Here is a 19,278-nt window from a genome sequence, read left to right as displayed (position 1 = left end):
GGCAACACTGGCTCTTCATTTTTCTGGTATCATGGCTTTTCTTGGCTGCAGTTTTGCTTTGTTTTTGAGATGGGGTCTCAACTATGTCATTCTAGCTAGTTTACAACTCTCTATTTAGAACAAGTTGTCCTTAAACTCACTGAAAACCACCTGCCCCTGCCTCAGAGTGCTCAGATTAAAGACACGCTCTACCACACCCAGATTTTATATATATATTCTTAAGGTGCTGTCACATTTTGTGTATTTATTTTTAGTGTGCTTCTCTTTTAAAGAAAACATTAGGGAAACACAGAAAAGCAGGGGCAGAGCTTCAAGTCTCCCATAGTCTACTGTCCTAAACAACCTAGTGTTAGTTGTCATCTACAGAACTAGAGCAGTGGTAAGACCATGACGACGTCACATCCTAGACTAACTGGCAGACTGGTGTGGTCATAAGACAATATACACAGAAGCCAAGTCCCCCATTTCTGGAGCCAGCCTCTGAAGCTCCCAGGCTGGTCTACCCTGCTATCCAGCCATCGGGCTGGCTGGATGCAGATGATGTGTCTTACTTCCATAGATGGAAATAAACTGTGGGATCCTCCAGAGCCACACAGAACTGACAGGGCTACTCGTCCTACCTTACCCACGTAGAACTGTGGTTTTTTTGTTTCTTTGTTTTTCGAGACAGGGTTTCTTTGTGTAGCCCTGGCTGTCCTTGAACTCACTCAGTAGACCAGGCTGGACTCAAACTCACAGATCTCCCTCTTCCTCTGCATCCTGAATGCTGGGTTAAAGGTATGTGCCACTATACCTAGCTCTGATAACTTTTTAAAATTTGATTTTTAAAAATATCTATATACTATATGAATGTTTGCTTGCACGTAGGTGTGCTGCATGCACATGGTATATAGTGCGCTAAGGCCAGAGGAAAGCATTTGATCCCTTAGGATTAGAGTTAAGGACAGTTGTGAGCTGCCACGTGGGTGCTGAGAAAACCCCAGATCCTCTGCAAGAGTAAGTGCTCTTAACTGCTGAGCCATCTTTTCAGCCCACGGATGATTTTCTGAAGAGCTGGGCCCTGGCTGTGATCACATGGTAGCTGAACCTCAGTGGCAGCACAAGCTGTGTGCCACTCAACAACTTGCTGCTCAGTCCTGTTTTGCTTTCCATAGGTGCATGAAGTCTCACATGTGCCCCTGTTCATGCTTCATATATATTGTTTCCTGTTGTCATAAATTCTTCACTTTAACTCAAAAGAGGTAACCATTCCACCAGAGGTGGGCAAGCCACAATTCACTCACTATTCTTGTCTGGTGCTGATATTCACTGTCTCTAGTGCAAAAATCTCTCTCTGTATTTTGAAAGATCTTTAAAAACAGAGAGAAAGCTGGCATTATCAATGGTCCTAAACATTGCTGGACTTTTCACAAAGACAGAGTCAATGGTATTACGGTGAATGATACTCTCATTTCATCATTGAAAGCTGACAGACACACACACACACACACACACACACACACACACACACATTAATACATATAAATACACACTCAGGAGTGCACATTTAGGCTAACCTGGTTTAAATACTTTGCTGTTTTGTTCTGCTGTATCACACTGAGGCTGTACTTTTTTCTGACTTTGAGCTATACCTCTCTTTTAAAGAATTCCATGTCCTGCCATCTCCTGAGTCCACATTTCCTACAGATTTTCATGAGGCAGCACTAACAGATAATCCCAGGAAACACTCTCCAAATGTCAGAAAGCAATTTATTAAAAAAACAAATATTAAGGCACAAAAATACAAAATTTCAAACAAAAGTCCTTTTAATTGCTGTGTTCTATATTCAAAGAAATTTCTCTCAAATTATAATTTAACTTTTTTAAAATAGAGAATCTATTTTTAACCTCTAAATTTTCTCCCCAGGGAAATGAATGTTTTCCTAATGCTAACGAAGATTCTGAATACAGTATTGAGTTTCTGCCCTATAGTATACACTTCTTAAAAATCTAGTTTTGTCACTTATACACATTTATATGTTCAGAACTTTATATATTAAACTTCTTTCTGATAGATGTAAGGCTTGGTGTTTTATATTGCTTACTGCATGCTGTCAATCATACGAAGACACAAATATCAGAACAAGAGACAAACGTAACATGATCTCTCTCAGCTTCAGTCATATACAGCCAGGGCAATAGCTCCAAACCTTCAAGAGGGTATAAAAATCAACTCTGTATGTGTACTCTAAGCTTAATCTTGACATTATCGTAGTAGTATAAACATGATGGACTGTGATACTGGTGGCACTCTCCACAGGACAGGAAAACACAAACAAAACCCAAAAAACAAACAAACAAACAACAGGAAACGCAGGGGAGTATCCTACCATCTCCCAAGCTTACAATTTCCACCTCCCGTTTCTTATTGAAATGTAATAAATACCCCTGAAGGCAGATTTTTAAATATTAACCTAATTCAAATCATGAAAGAATGTCTCAAGCAAACTTCATATGCCTCCAAATCTAACATGAATTGTATAACCAGAGGTCTTGAACACACCTGGAGCCTTACCCTTAGTGCTCTCAATTAAAAGACAGGCCCATCCAACCGCATCCTGAACAGAAACTGAGCTGAGCACCTGGAAAGTCCCAATGTTGTCTGCAGACTTGAGGCAGACGGGGAAAGAGGCTGAGGAGCTGCATGGTGGTCCTGGGTGCACCTCGTGTCCTTCTGATCCTCAGTAACAGCATAGGAACACATGCTGGGGCTAGGAAGGGCCCCAAGAAATACTCATCTTAGGGCACTGAACATTAGCACCTGGCACAGTTATCAGTAAATGCAACGGACACCACGCACGTGCTTGCAAAAACACTTCTAAGGAGGTTAAGATGGAAGTCCACTTTCTCTGGATGAGAAAGAAAGTTCATTTCCATCTGAAGCTACACCAGAGGCAGCATCATTTGTCTTTCCTATTTTTTAGAAATACCACTGAGGTGGTGTCAGAAGCATTTCCCCAGCCATCAGCTGCAGACTCACACCCTGCTCAATGTGAGTTCCTGCTGACTATAAGCAGAAATACTCAAGTGCAGGCATGTGGGTTGAGAGTCAGCTGCTTCATACTGTGAGGGCAGGGTATTAAAAATAAATGTGAAGTAGGCCATGGTGGTGCATGCCTATAACCTTAGCAAGAGGTCCGTTCACAAGTCCAATTTCAGCCTGAGCTATACAGTGACACCCTGCAATGCTCCTTCCCCGCCTCAAAAGACACCCAGTTTTCAAAGAACTGGATTAGAAGGTGGACTATGACAAAACTAAAATGGACACACAACCATAGAACTATGCCTCTACCAACCGTTTTGAAACGTGTGCGCAGGAAATGAACTCAGAAAGTAGGCATTTCAAAGAAAAAGGGTTGTTTTGTGGTGCCACAGTGAAAATCATCACAGGCGATGGATAGTGAGTGCTCCTTTTCATTTTCATTTTTCTCAATTATCCCAAGTTATTCTAACTCACAAGGCCAGAAGTCCTCCAGAGAGAAGGCATACAAGACCCTGCCTGTCATTACCACATTACATGTCCAACAGCCTGGTATCTTTGGTCATGAAAGTGGCAAAACCGTCACATTTTCATCACTCTACATTCAAGTGCCTTTCAAGTCTAGAACATTCTATATTCAAAAAATATTAGAATAGAAACTTTCAGTCATACATTACAAACATAATTTAACAAGAGGGTGTAAAACATGGTTGAGAGCTGAGTAATTACACGTTGATGCATGGTATGGTTATGTCTGTGTAACCAACTGGTATTTCACAAGTCTCCACAAGGCTCACAAGAACCAGTGCACCCCGGGCTGGGATAAAGTGCTGGAGGGGAGTCAGGTGGCCAGGTTCACAGCAGGAGTAGCAGCAGCACTGTGTACCTGTGGCCTGCAAGTCTTTGGACATACCCTCAAGACATCTCTCTTTGCCCACACATGTTCCCGAGCTCAGACGCCGTGAGGCGCAGTGCATGGTGGTATTTACAAACAAGAGCTTTGTGTACACCAATGAAAGGAGCAAGATTAAATATATGAACATGCTCGAGTTCCAATATTGTCACTTCAGTATAAAAAAAAATCGAATAAAATTATCACTACAAAAAATGAACACCGCTGTGTTAGCATTCAGGAGAATCATGTTATCTCAAAGACGAAGGGAAGGAATGTTCACAGAGATTCTTCTCTTTTCTTTTTGGTTTTTGTTTGTTTTTTGAGGCAGGATCTCACTATGCAGCTCTCTCTGGTTGTCCCAGAACTATGCAGACCAGGGTTGGCCTTGAATTTACGGAGATCCAGTAGGGTGCTGACTGCCAGTAGAGTTGTTGCCACCGCCAGCTACAGATTCTTTTGTCCAGAGAAAACTGAGACACACAACCTGGCATGCCTATGGCTGGCACCTAAGAGGCATCTGAACACATGTTGTTAACACTTCTTAAATTGTGTCCAAATCAGGCAACTTAATGGCAACAAAACTCACTTTATGAGTCAGTTTTAAAGATGGCTTTTTGAGGGCCGCAGGCCCTCCCACACCTGATTCTTCATCTGCATACATAGATCTCTAAGACAACAAAGTGGAAGATGCATCATAGTGAGGAGCGCTATCATAGCGAAGCTGTCAGCTGACGAGAGCCAGGCTTTTCCCATCACTTGACCATGCGCCACACACACGGGACCCACTGGGACCCCGATCACATTATCTTTTCTGAAGAGAACATTTTTTCAGCTATTTCAGATCTGGTCATAATTTCCTGGGGGGAAAAAAGACAGGTATCAAATGCTGGTGCTAGATCTAGAACCTACAAAAATGTTCTAATCTAACAAGTCACTATTTAATCTTTTTAATAGGCCTAAATTTAGAGAAGTATCAGATTAAAGACCATGCTGCCACTCCCCACCCTCTGCGCTCCACTCTCAAATACAGTAGGTCAGTTATCAGCAGAGGCTAGAAAGGGCAGCTTACTTCTACCTAGCAGATGAGTTTAGGTTCTCTGTGAGAGGCAGAACCGTAGCTAGCAGGGACCTCAAGTGACAAACTTGTCTCATGTTACTGAATCCACAGAGTTATTTATTATATCAAATAAGTGCAAGTGTACACTAACTAGCCTTCCAGCACATCCCTGTAGGTTACAAATCCTCCACTCTGCCACCCACCCTGCTACAGAGGAACACAGCACTACTTCAGAACCACTTCCCTCTCAGCTCTTCTCACGCTCTACAGCCAACACAACGTGCACCACCTGCTAACAGCTGCTCCTGCTCTGTATGAGCCAACGCTTTGCCATTTATCTTTTAGTCCATATACTGAAGGTGTGCCCTGCCTTGGGCTACCCTGCAATGTCCAAATGACCCATAATTAACTTTCCCTCCACAAACCTTTATTTAAATTTCATGCTTAGTAAGTAAAGCTGGAAAGAAACTTCCAATAAATTATCTACACATTTTCAAAAGCTAAACAACAGACACATAGGCCTTAAAAAAGACTTTCAAACAAAAATCTCATGAAATGCCTCTTCCCTTCATTTACACCAAGCAGCGTTTATCCTGTTTCTTTGTCTGCAGGGAGGCTTAGCCCACAGCCCTTCATACTTCAGGCTTAGCCCACAGCCCTTCATACTTCAGGCTTAGCCCACAGCCCTTCATACTTCAAGCTGGCTCTATCTCCTGCCACCTGCTCAGCTGGTAATTTCTTCAAAAAGTTATTTTTAGAATTAGCTTCTGAAATACACTGTGAAAATCGAAACAGCTCTAGGGAAATAAGAAACAGAATGTTTACCTCATCTGAGTCCACCAACACTGGGAGAGCTCTGAAACAAAAGAGACAAGGACAGTGTCACTCAAACAAAGCCCTGAGTCAATGAAAACCTAATGAGACAATGGCCAAGAAGGGAGTACCCAGGCTCACTAGTGTGAGTTCTCTGGAAGGGAGCACCCAGGCTCACTAGTGTGAGTTCTCTGGAAGGGAACACCCAGGCTCACTAGTGTGAGTTCTCTGGAAGGGAACACCCCAGGCTCACTAGTGTGAGTTCTCTGGAAGCATCAGATGAGCCACTTAAAATCCTTTATACTCTACGGTCAGAGCTGTGGGGCAGCAGGCCATCTGGAGAGACTGGGGTTTGGGGTACTACCTTTTGATTACATAGGGACTTACTTAAAAACTTTACTGGCATCTACCTAGGTTGTGTGTTTTCCAGAATGTGTATTCCTTTAAAAATGTTCAGTCTAAAGTTAATGGAAATATTTTAAAAATCTGAACTTTAAATAGAAACAAGCTAGTACAAGTGCAGTTCTACTGCCTATGGGGCAGCTGCCTACAAACTCATGAGTATTCCACCCCCCACCCCCCCACACCCCACTTATTTCTTAACCCTTTGCTGCTGTTTTATGTTTAGCCACTGGCTGGGTATCTGAGTGATGATCTGCTATTTAACTAGAAAACTCACATTTTGTGCTTTTATGAAAATGAGGAGAGGTGGAGTACCACATTAATCAAAGGTAGTATTTCTTCTTTATGGAGAACATCTGTTTAGAGATGTGTTTGTTTATTGTATGTGCGAGTAGGTTTGTGTGCCTGGAGCACAGGTGTGGAAGTTGGAGGGCTACACAGGAGCTTGTCCTTGCCTTTCACCCCTGTGAGTCCCTGCAACTGAACTCAGGCTGGGTGGCTTGGCAGCAGGTGCCATTATCTGCTATGGCAGACATAAACACACCTAAATTTCCCAACATTTAGGGATGAAATAAAAAGAATGTTGAAACTAGAGGAAAGATAAAGCAAATACATAAAAAAATAAAGCTGCCTCATAAAAAAAAAAAAGCTCACATAACTCATAAGGATAGAAATTAAAAATACAGATTCCTTCTGAAGCCTTCAAAGCCCAGGCTGGTGACACAACTCAGTGGTTAAGTATGCCATCAACATGGTGACTTGAACTGGCTATACAAATGCCAGGCGGTGGTGGTGCACCCCTTTAATCCTAGCACTTGGGAGGCAGAGGCAGGTGGATTTCTGAGTTTGAGGCCAACCTGGGCTAAGGGCTATAAAGAGAAACATTGTCTTGAAAAACCAAAAGAGAGAGAGAGAGAGAGAGAGAGAAATGGCTATACAATGTAAAGGCAGAGAAAGGGGTCAGGGCTCTGTAAGAAGTAGTGATGGGGTCCTTCATACATACATCCGTATACAAATATACATACATATACTCACACACACGAATACTTTGTCATATATAGTCACACACGTATACACACACAAACACTCAGATATGCACACACACACACACACACACACACACACACACACACACACACACACGGCCTGAGACGCACTGAATGAAATCCTTTGAGCCTGAGGCGCAGACTTGCACAGACGATACTTACACATCTGTGAATGAAGAGGGAATGTTTTCTTCCACCCACTTCAAATCTTCATCCTGTAGGAATAAATATTTATATTTAGTTTTTGCTAAATCTTAGCTGAGAACATAGTTTCTGGCAGCATGTCTGTAAGTTTACATACTTACAACATGGAGTCTGTTGTTGTATGAGCTCTAGAACCTGGCGTAGGCACTACATACTAAGTGCAATGTTTCATAAATAGACAGAAAATTTCTGATTTTTCTGTTTTTTGGATTTAGCCAAGAACATAATTGTTCTTTTTCTTTTTGTTCCAAGAAGCCAAAATAAAAATTCAGAAATGATTTGTAAGACAGAAAATAGCAAAGGTTTATTTTGCTCTTCTTGCTTCTACCCCTCATTATGCCTAATTTGTAAAAATTTTTGAGTTTATAATTTTTTCAACAGAAAACTATACTGGGCAATGCTCTAACCCTAGCAAAACACTGAACAGAGCACCTGTGCTTGTGCTCATATTCCTATAGGAGACAAGAAAGGCAATCAGGCCAGGCAGTGGTGATGCACACCTTTGATCACAGTACTCACGAGGCAGAGGCAGGTGGATTTCTGTGAGTTTGAGGCCAGAAACCCTGGTCTTAAAAAATAAACAAGCAAACAAACAAACCACCCCCACCCCCCCAAAAAGCCAATCATCTGGGGTAGTTAGATGTTTTTGTTTTCTAATAAAAATTGACTTCTAGTTATTTACTTAGAAAAGAGAAATAACAGTGTAAAATAAATGTAATTTTTCTTTCCCGTGTACCTGGCTATCTGGTTTGTAGCACTAAGCACTTTGTTGACTGAGAAGGCAATGGAGCCCATTTCTGTGAGTGGTTCCCAGGTAGAAATTAGTAATGAAAAATAAGACCTCTAGTTTCTGATCAAAAGCCAACCCTTAGAAAAATGGATAAAAATTCTCTGCTGTGTTTGTGACTACTGAACTTTAAATAAACTGATATATATCAGCAAAAGGAAAATATCTAACAAGTCCGACAATAAGTATCCCTCAGTGAAAAACTCTTGGGGCTAAAAGTGTTTTAGGTTTCACCTTTGGTATTTCTGAGTACTTGTATATGCATGATGAGACAGCACAGGGATGGGATCTTAGCTGAAACATGAAATTCATTTACAACCCAGACACTTTACACGAGAGGCTGAGGGCAACTGTATACAGTATTTGTAAGAGTCTAGCAGACGAAACAAAGAGTCACAATAGTTTTCCCACTTGTGGAGTCACGTTGGTGCTCACAAATTTGGGGACTTTGAATTTTCCTATTAGGGTGCTTTCTACCTGCAGTTCTAATACCAGGTGAAAAAAACTAGAGGTTTTAAATTACCATGAAGCCACTCAAAGAATATATTTCACAGATTGTCAAATCCAACAGAGAGAAGTGTTGTCATATAGCACCTGCCCTGGGGACTCCCCCATACACCCTTTTTATAGAGTGTCATTCCAAGGCAGCAGAGTGCAAGAGTGTATAAGGCTTCACCCTGCTTAACCACCATCACCATCGCTTTTATGTCCAGTCTGCACCTATAAGGTTCATCTCTGAACCAGGTGTGGCAGTGCAGATCTTTAATCCCAGCACTTCAAAGGCAGAGCAGGCAGATCGAAGCAAGTCTGATCTGTATGGGGAGCTCTGGGTTCACCCAAATGGTGGCTCACAACCAGGCACAACTGGTTCTGGAGGTTCCAGACTTTGACCAGAGGGCACCAGGCACACAGGTTGTACACATACATACATGCAAACACTCATATACATAAAAATAAATAAGATAATTTATAAACTCATCCCTGCTCTATACTCTACATTTTATTCATGCTCTCACAGCTTTAAGACGTCTGTTGCTTTGAAAAGTGAATGAAACATACAAAGTCCTTTTCCCAGGTAACCGTCTATACTGTACCTAAGGTGGCTTCAAAAGAAATGATATGGATATGGATATGCTTAAAAGCCACCACTGGGGCTGGCCAGATGGCTCAATGGGTAAGAGCACTGACTGCTTTTCTGAAGGTCCTGAGTTTAAATCCCAGCAACCACATGGTGGCTTACAACCACCCATGAGATCTGACACCCTGTTCTGGCGCATCTCAAGACAGCTACAGTGTACTTATGCATAATAATAAATAAATCTTTGGGCCAGAGCAAGCAGGAGCAAGCAGAGTTGGCTGGAACAAGCAAAGGTCCTAAAAATTCAATTCCCAACAACCACATGAAGGCTCATAACTATCTGTACAGCTACATACTCATATACATGAAATAAATAAATAAATCTTTAAGGAAAAAAAAAAAGCCACCACTGACTTTTACCAAGACAAAGCCTCAGTCTGGGATGAGCCTGGTAGAGTCCTGGCTAGCCACGGACTCAGACACAGCAGCACTGGGGAAGCTGAGGCTGCTGGCCAAGCCCAGATCTACAGATGAGAACAGACAACAGCAGCACAGCTGCTATGGCCTGAACTTGCACTGAGCCTGGAAAACAGCTGATTTAATAACACACCTTAGCAAAAACTCCCTTGACAATCAGTGACTCTGGCCTGGAAACAGACTCTAAAGTGTTAGACAAAGATTCCACTAAATACAGATACTCACGAAATTATCAGAAGTAGGTTTAGCTGTTCCATTTGAAACTGTTTTTGAGGCTCTTAGTTTTATTCCCTCAGCTACAATGAGAAACATCAGAGACATATAAAAGACTAGAAATTTATAACTTTACACTTAATACCCCAATAAGAAGAAAGATTATTTTTTAAAAGCAAGTGAGGAGTAGACATTTTGGACAGAGGAGGAGCTTAATATGCCCTTTCAGGATTAAAAAGCAGCAAAGGAAAAATTAATAGGCTTCTGAATTGATAGTCAACAATTGCACAATTTACAGGTTCAGTGGTATCTTGACCCACATAATACACAGTGTGTCAGTGCCCAGTAGGGTGATTATGTCACTTCCAAACGATAATTTCTTTGTACTGGGGATGAAGCTACTTTGAACAGACAATGAATTATTAACTTTAGTCACCCTACTGTACAACCCACTAGGCCTTGTCCTCTTGTCTAACTAGACTTCTGCCCCTTTAAGCAACTCTTGTTTATTACTGTTCCTGTTTTTCTTCTTGCCTCAACTACTTTTATCTCTGCTCCCGAGATAAACAGCTTTGGCTTCTCTATCTGTAATAACATGTGGTATCTTTCTTTCTGTCCCTGACCTGAGCAGTGTCCTCCAGGCTCAGGTTCTATGTATCACAAGCAGGTTTTCAACTTGCTGCTCTAAAATGTACCTGTGGAGAAGCTCAAGCACATACATGTCCCCCAATTCAATTTACTTTAAAGTTTAAGGATTTAATTTTGGGAGGCAGAGGCAGGTGGATTTCTGAGTTCGAGGCTAGCCTGGTCTACAGAGTGAGTTCCAGGAGAGCCTAGGCTATACAAAAAAACCCTGTCTCAAAAAAACAAACAAAAACAAATGTGTAAGATTTACTGTATTTCAAAAATAAGACATCTCTGGGGGCTTGAGATATATCTCAGAGGTAGAGCATTTGTCTAGAATGTGTGAAGCCCTAGGTTTCATCACTAGCATTCCAACATACACACACACATCACACATACACACATCTTGGAAATTTTTATTTGCTTGACATATAAACAGCAATGTATGGTTATTATATATGATATGAAATTATTTTCTTCATATTTGATGAGAGCTTTTTATTTATTTTTCATTTATTTATTTATTTATTTATTTATTTATTTTTTTGGCTTTTCGAGATAGGGTTTCTCTGTGTAGCCCTGGCTGTCCTGGAACTCACTCTGTAGACCAGGCTGGCCTCAAACTCAGAAAACTCAGAGGCAAACTTTGCCTGCCTCTGCCTCCCAAGTGCTGGGATTAAAGGCATATGCTACCACTGCCCAGCAAGCTTTTTATTTTTTAGATATTTAAAAATATGCATGTGTCCATGTGATTTGTACATGCAGGTCAAACTCCTCTAAAAGAGACTTTCTTTGCACTGTCCACGACTTGAAGTAAGTAGAGTGTGACGTATCCTCTTCAACTGGCTCTCAGTCATGCTGGCTATACCCACTGTGGGGTTGGAGCAGCTCACTGCTATCTTGTATGTCCTGGATTACTGACAACAGTGAGCATTTTCAATGTGCACCCTGTCTGTTCAAGTCTCTTAGCCACTGATTACTACGTGGGTAACCTTCTGATGGATGTTTTCCTTTATCATTCTCTACCCTGTTTCTTTTTTTCAGGGGCATCTTTCACTTAGGCTAGAGTTCACTGTTTCAGGAAGACTGGCTGGCTAGCAAGCCCTACAGATCTGCCTGTTTACACTGCCCTTCTTCTCCCTCCCCATTCCAGCAATGGTGTTACACCTGACTAGGTGCTGGGATCCAAACTCGTTATGTGCACAACAAATACTCCTGAGCCACTTCACCAGTGTGTGTGTGTGAAAAAGAGAAAGAGAGAGAGAGAGAGGGAGAGAGAGAGAGAGCAGAGGAAAACCTCTGGTGTTGTTCCGTGGGTGCCATATACCTACAGTAGCCTGGAAATAGTCACAAAGGCCAGCCTGGCTGGCAAGTGAGCTCCAGTGATCTGTCTTCCCCAGCACTGGGGCTACATATACAAGCTACCATGCCCAGCTTTTTTTTTTTTTTTAAATAAATACCAATGTTAAAATTGTTCTGGGGACTGAACTCATGTCCTCATGCTTGCAAGGCAAATATTTTATAGGCTGAGACATCTCTCTAGTTCTCACAGGAAAAAAAATGAAATATATGTGACCTTGCATCTCAAGTAAAAATTTCTTTCTGTTAAAATATGTACAATAATCATTAAAAAACAAAAAACAAAAAACAAAAGAACACATATCACGCACTTAAATTTTCAGATGTTACCATGAATTCCTCAACTTCATCATCAGAGTCATCTATCAAGGGCATGAAGGCATACCTAAATAAAAACAAAGGAACCTTTAAACCTGATTACTGTCAAGTTATTGCATATAAAAACTGCACTGTCCAAGTTTCTTATGCCCACCATATTTTAGCACTTTCCCCAATGAAAATAAGGTGCTAATTTGATTAGTGATATTAAAGGTGATAAGATCAAATACCTTCTCAAAAATACTGTTGATGACTAAATTTATTTCTACATATTGTCCAGTATAGCAAGGAAGAAATTTAAAGGTTTATTTATGTGTATGAGTGTGTCACCTGCATATATTTAAGTACACTACATGGCTGGTGTCTACAGAGGCCAGAAAAGGGCATCTGATGCCCTAGAGCTGGAGTTTCAGATGGTTGTGGGCCACTACGTGGGTAGTGAGCGCTAAACCTGCATCCTCTGCGAGAGGTTAAACAGCCAGTGCCTTAACCACTGAGCTCTCTCTCCAGCCCTCAAGGAGAAAATGTTTATAGACAGACAAAAAGCATTATGTGTAGAGGGTTGCTGCTTTCTCTCATCATCACCAAATGAGTCTATATTTAAATAAACACACCTTAGAGTCCTCTAGAAATCTTTGTACTTTAATTGCTAAATACAACAAATATTAAATATATCACATGCAAGGCACTGCTGAGGAGACAATCTTTCCTAAGGTCTTTTGGGCCGTATCTTTCAAAGTAAAGGTCCTTTTTGCATCATAGCACACTAGAAAAGTACCCCCAAAAGCATTCAGTTGATATGCTGTTGATAATAGCAGAAATCTAATAACAAAATGTCTAATCTTTTTGGAATATATATCTACATGTATATATTTATGTGTTTGTGTGTATATATGTGGGTATGTGTGTATATGTACACACACACACATATAGATATATATCCATTCACATTACAAAATACTGAACCGCCTTTGGTTACTGTGATGCATCTATCCACAGTGTGAGACAGAAAAGTATATTTTTAAAAGAAAGGTACAGAACAGTACATGTATATGTGACTATTTTTATCTTTATTATTTATTTATTTATTTATTTATTTATTTATTTATTTATTTATTTATTTATTGGTTTTTCGAGACATGGTTTCTTCTCTGTGTAGCCCTGGCTGTCCTGGAACTCACTTTGCAAACCAGGCTGGCCTCGAACTCAGAAATCCACCTGCCTCTGCCTCCCAAGTGCTGGGATTAAAGGCATGCACCACCACTGCCTGGCCCATTTAAAACATTTTTATTATATTTATTTATGTGTGTGCATGTACATGAATGTGCTCACACAAATGGAGGTCAGAGAACAACTTTCAGGAGTTGTTTCTCTACTTCCAACATATAGGTCCTGGCAATGAATTGAGATCTGCAGGTTTGAGGACAAGACCTTCATCAGCTGAGCTATCTCACTGGCCTGATATGACTACTAGTTGAAGGCAGATGAAACACACTTCCTAGTGTGCCCATTGCATTTCCCCTAGAGGGATACAGAAGACTCAGTAGCTCTCTCCTTGGAGAAGGTACAAGAGAAGGCGGGCTGACCACCACAGTCCACAGCACTGCTTTCTGAACTGACATTCAGCCCTGTGATATCAGGTCCTGCTCTCCCTGCCCAGCTTTCCTGAAATAAAAAATAGACTGAAAATCCCAAACTGTGAGCCGGGTGGTGGTGGCGCACGCCTTTAATCCCAGCACTTGGGAGGCAGAGGCAGGCGGATTTCTGAGTTCGAGGCCAGCCTGGTCTACAGAGTGAGTTCCAGGACAGCCAGGGCTACACAGAGAAACCCTGTCTCGAAAAACCAAAAAAAAAAAAAAAAAAAAAAAAAAAAAAAAAGAAAAGAAAAAAAAGAAAAAAAAGAAAAAAAAGAAAAGAAAATCCTAAACTGTATACCTGTCTGAGCATCAGGTCAGTGCTCTAGAACTTTCTGACTCTAAGCATTCTGGATTTCAGATTTTTAGGATGCTTAGCCAGTAAAGGCTATACAAATATTCTAAACTCTGAAGAACTATTAAACCAAAAGCACTTCTAAGTGTGTGGTAAGAGCACTGCACCTGCTGTACTAACTGTTAGCGCATCAGCCTAGCTTCTATGTCCCATGACTTTTCTACACTTCTCCACAAGTGCGCATTCTTTCCCAGCCTAGTCTTTCAGGTGCTAACTCTATCTTAAAGCTATACTGTAAATTCCAGCTCTTCATGGAGCCCTCATCTACCTCCCGGACTTTTTAATGTGTCTATCTCAGTCTCACTTGACTACACAGTTGCTGAAAACAAAATACTTCCCAACAGTCTCTCTCTGTGTTTTCTGTCAGGGGCCCTACAACCATCATGCCAGCAGTTCCCTGCTGTGAAGTGTGAGGTGAGGAATGAAACTTGGGTAAGCACTACTTTAGCAAGTGCTGGGTCAAAACTTTTATTAGACTCTGACCTTAAGGTTTATTTTTCTTACACAGTTAGGCACAGTAAAACTTTGGAGAAAAAGTCTCCATATGACAATGATCATAACAAAGCTTCAAGGATGGCTAAATCAAAACCCCCTTGCAAAGCAGTAAAGCACCTGTAACCTTTACAACAAACAGTGCTCAGGGTGTAACAGGCACAAGAGAGACTCTACTGATAGAAGATGCACAGTACATGGGACTTCTTTCATAAGGGCCTAAACAATGCTCAGGATTTGGGGGGATTCAAGTGAAGGCTGGCTGCACAGAATAGCAAGAAGATCACCAGGTTGTTAACATCTACTGCAGCTTTCTGGGTAAATGGGTGTCAGCCATTTTCTTCCTTTGAAGAATAAAAAGTCTCATATTTACCACTTCTGAATTTTCTAATGCTTTCTGTGAGCTGTGCCTCCTACAGTTTTCAACATCACAGAAGACAGCCAACAAGTGCTTCCCAGGCGTATTTCCCACATTGGTTACCTCTGATTATTTGCTGATGGCCTCCATAAGAACATTATCACAATTAGGATGAGTGAGAAGAGGAAGCTCCAAAATGCATCATCAACCCACAACTCCATCCAGTCCTAGAGTAAGAATGACCCAAACACAAAACGTCACCCTTCTGATAATGTGCAAATGTCCCATTCAAACTGGACACAGGTAGGACTGAGATCTCTCCAGCTGGCAAACCTTTTTTGTGAATAAACATGCGATATTTTCTCCTAAGGAAATCTATGTTGTAAGCACTGTTTCTAAAAAGCATGCATATTTCCCTTCACAAAACTTTAGGACTAACAGAAAGATTTAGGGGGAAAAAAGCATAACTAAGACTTAGAACTTTAAGCAGAAAATATTACAGAGGGGGAAAACCCAGCAGGTTCAGCTTCTTTCCTTCAACTGTCTCTTATGCTGCAGCAGCTCTAGGCTTAGGCACGTTATGAGCATGCCTATGATCCCAAGAACCAGGCTGAGAGGAACCTGTGTGTTCTTCCAGCTACAGTATGCACTAGATATCTCCCCAAAGCCAATGCTGAGTGCAACATCAAAGCAACACACCAGACAGGTGTTTAGTCCCATTTAGGGACAAAGCCAGGCGGCAGGCATAGCTCAGTAAGGCAAAGCACGTGCTTAGCATGTGCAAAGAGCTGGGTACCATCTCTAGCACCAAAAAGTAAAAAGAAAGAAAAAGAGGCACAAAATTCTTTTTCAAAATATATAAAAAGAAGTTCAGAAAAAGGGATAAAAAATTTGAGAGAAACTTGTTCACATAGTTATTTACTCTTAGTGTTGTAAGACAGGGTCAAGCCTAGCCCAAGTTTGCCTTACACTTTGGCTCCTCCTGCCTCCTCTACCTCCTGAGGGCTGCAATTAAAGGTTTGTACTACTGACAATTTATGTGACACTGGGGTTAAACCTATAGTTTGTGCATGTGAGGCAAGCATTCTACCAACTGAAATCTACCGCCAGCTTCAGAGTTATTTAAAACAGACAAAAAGTTTTGAAAATTCTACAGAAAATAGATTTTAAAAATGCCCAATAAAATTATTTTACAAACTAAACTCACTGAGATTCCACAAAACAGTATAATTAAAAACAACAACTGGGGCTGCTGAGATGGCTCAGTGAATAAGAGCATGGACTGCTCGTCCCAAGGTTCTGAGTTCAAATCCCAGCAACCACATGGTGGCTCACAACCTCGTGAGATCTGACGTAATGAGATCTGACGCCCTCTTCTGGTGCATCTGAAGACAGCTACAATGTACTTATTTATAATAATAAATAAATCTTTGGGCCTGAGTGAGCAGAGACTGAGCAAGTAGGGCTGACTGACCGGAGTGAGCAGAGGTCCTAAAGTCAATTCCCAACAACCAGATGAAGGCTCACAACTATCTGTATAGCTATAGTGTGTACTCATATACATAAAATAAATAAATCTTTAAAAGAAAGAATTAAAACAACTGTTTAAATAATTAATTTAATTAAATGCTTTAATTCTTTAATAATTTAATTAACCACTTTATCTAATCAATAATATAATTAAATCTTAAGACATTTAGGATTTTACTTACTGATTGGCATTTTGCGATCCTGAAGGTCTTTGTTGTCCACACCATAAACACTATAGAAGCTGAAAGACAGAAAAGTCAGCTACGAGAGAACATACAATACTGAAATAGTTATTCTTCAAAGAGGCATAGATGGCTTACCCAGCACAGCAAAGATGAGTGTATTTGTAAAATGCCTATACAATGAAAATTTCACTGTGTTCTTTCTTAGCCTTAGAGTCTTCATAGTCTGTGCCAAACTTATAAAAATGTGAAAACCAGTTAAGGAAAAACACGGGAAATGGCAAAGTATAGTTAAAAGAAAACATAGGATGCTGGGATTAAGGTATGCATCACCAGGCCTGGCAAGGCTGGCTTCTAAAGAAACACAATCCAACTAATTAGGACCTACTGTGAGATCCTACAAAAATGCAAACACGTTGTACCCCTTAAACATATCAAATGAAACGAATCTGTTCTTGTTAAATCATCCGAAAGTGCTCTTTAAAAGCTAGAGGATTAAAAATTCAAAAGCAAATTTGAAACTGCCTAAACCTTTACTTACCAGGACACTGTTGGTCAAGTTTAACTCACCTACCGCCACCTCACCCACCACCCAGAAAAGGGAAAGCAGTGACAAAAGCGCACAGGCTCCACAAGGTGGAGAGAGCCAGCCCAGCATGCTGCTGCAGTAGGAAAAGGATATCCACCAGCACAAGCCCGAATCAAGGAGAGAGAGAGGCAGGCTGGCCAGAAGAACAAGATCAGAGTCATTCGCCTGCAGCAAAACAGCAAAAACAATAACCAAGCAGGAAAGGGGGTGGAGGGTGGGGGGATGGGGAGACACAAGAAGGCTACCAACTCTGAATCTATAAGTTAGATTCTTACAGGATTAACTGCTTTTGTGTTAGGTTCACTGAAATCAAGGTCAACAATGTCATTATCCAAAACCATCAATTTTATATCTGTCCTTGCTTGTACCTATCTGCTTGACATCTGTAACCATTCAGGAGACCCATTTCTCACTTTAAAGGACTAAAAATGACCAAACAGCAGTGATAGTGACCTTCACAAACTCAAGTTCGAAGGGAAGGAGTACTATAGTAACTTACTTCTGGTCACCACTCAATACCATCCAGAATTGAGAAATTAAAATATTTCTCCATTTCTTTATGACCACCTTTTATCTTGCTTTCCTCACATTCCCACCCCGATGTACTGGAAAGTAACAAAGTCCATGCTGTCCAAAGGAGACATTTCTACTACAGTTACTACCTGAGTGTTTCCCAATAAGTCACTTTGTGGATAGTTAAGAAGAAATCTTTGAAATACATATCTTTAAGTTCCCATGAGAAAACAGCACATTTTGCTTGTTTGTTTTGAGACAGAGTCTCTTTATGTAGTCCTGGCTGTCTTTGAATTCTCTTTATAGTTCACGTTGGCCTCCAATTCAGAGATCTATCTGCCTCTGCCTCTCTAGTACCAGGATTAAAGGTGTACACCACCACAACTGGGTATAAAATTCTTCAAGATGAAGTCTAAAGCTCAATTGCTTAATGCAAGGATCTATTCCCTGACTTCTCAAAAGCTCCAAGTACAAACCACTTTGGAAAAGAGGCATCGTGGGCTCCTTTCTAAATGCACAATGGCAGAGACAGGCCATTAGGACAAGGAGGTACTACTGAGGGAGGGATTGCCTCCATCTCTACGCAACTCTGCTGTTCCAGCTCCAGAGGTGTCTATTTCCTGTCCATTCCCCACAGGAAGGCAAGTATCTCCTAGAAGCCACTGAAGAGGCTATAGAGGACCCATCTATGTCATTATATCTTTCCTTATGGCCTCATCTGCCATGATTCTCTACCATGTTTACACACAAAAAACTAAGCTAGGATATGTGAAGTCTTTACTTTTTCTGCCAGAGTTTTCCTTCTACCTCTAGTCTCACACTAGTACTCCAACATGGTGATTTCTTTTGCTACGCTGCTTCAGTGAAGTCACACACCTATCTCTTTATCAGGTGTGAACTTTGTAAACAGAGAAACAATACTCTTTTTGTGCCTTACTGTGTGAGGTGCACACTGAAGTGTACATACTTAATGAATTAACAAGAATATAAAGGCATTGCTATCTGGGGAGTTATTACTCTGTCTTTAACTAAATTCCTACATTGAGAAAGCAATAATGTACAATTATATTTCATTCCACCATTATTATGAATTAAAAGTAATCTGATTTTAATGATACCATCAACTATTTTGGAAGGACATGGTAAAGGATATGAACCACACAAAAATGGAGTCAATAACTGCTAAAACAATGTCAGTCAAAACAACAGCTAAATGTTTAGAGCCCTGAAAGATAAAAGCATGGAAAGCCCAAGTTTACACAGGTTCACTGCAGCATGGAGTATCTATCATCTGATCACAGGCTCACTGCAGCGTGGAGTATCTATCATCTGA

The 19,278-nt window shown here is 40.9% G+C and overlaps 1 protein-coding gene across 3 annotated transcripts in view; it reads right to left on the bottom strand.

Moving 5' to 3' along the window:
• Positions 1-1,731: 1,731 nt before the first annotated feature.
• The window catches only part of Tmem87b (transmembrane protein 87B), a 38,691-nt gene continuing 21,144 nt past the window's right edge, over positions 1,732-19,278 (bottom strand). For 2 of the 3 annotated variants that reach the window (XM_031371853.1, XM_031371854.1), the window contains exons 11-19: positions 17,526-17,597; positions 16,982-17,090; positions 16,844-16,902; positions 15,255-15,358; positions 12,286-12,359; positions 10,004-10,074; positions 7,395-7,447; positions 5,797-5,827; positions 1,732-4,771 (exon numbers count right to left, since the gene is read on the bottom strand). In XM_031371853.1, coding sequence (XP_031227713.1) covers positions 4,712-4,771; positions 5,797-5,827; positions 7,395-7,447; positions 10,004-10,074; positions 12,286-12,359; positions 15,255-15,358; positions 16,844-16,902; positions 16,982-17,090; positions 17,526-17,597 — 633 coding nt within the window. In that variant the 3' untranslated portion in view covers positions 1,732-4,711. Of the gene's footprint in view, positions 4,772-5,796; positions 5,828-7,394; positions 7,448-10,003; positions 10,075-12,285; positions 12,360-15,254; positions 15,359-16,843; positions 16,903-16,981; positions 17,091-17,525; positions 17,598-19,098; positions 19,171-19,278 lie in introns of all 3 variants that reach the window. The other variant, XM_031371852.1, reaches the window with a different exon arrangement.

This window comes from Mastomys coucha, unplaced genomic scaffold (assembly GCF_008632895.1).
Source record: "Mastomys coucha isolate ucsf_1 unplaced genomic scaffold, UCSF_Mcou_1 pScaffold15, whole genome shotgun sequence".
NCBI classification, from domain to species: Eukaryota; Metazoa; Chordata; class Mammalia; order Rodentia; family Muridae; genus Mastomys; species Mastomys coucha.
This window is presented reverse-complemented; position numbering and strand designations above follow the sequence as displayed.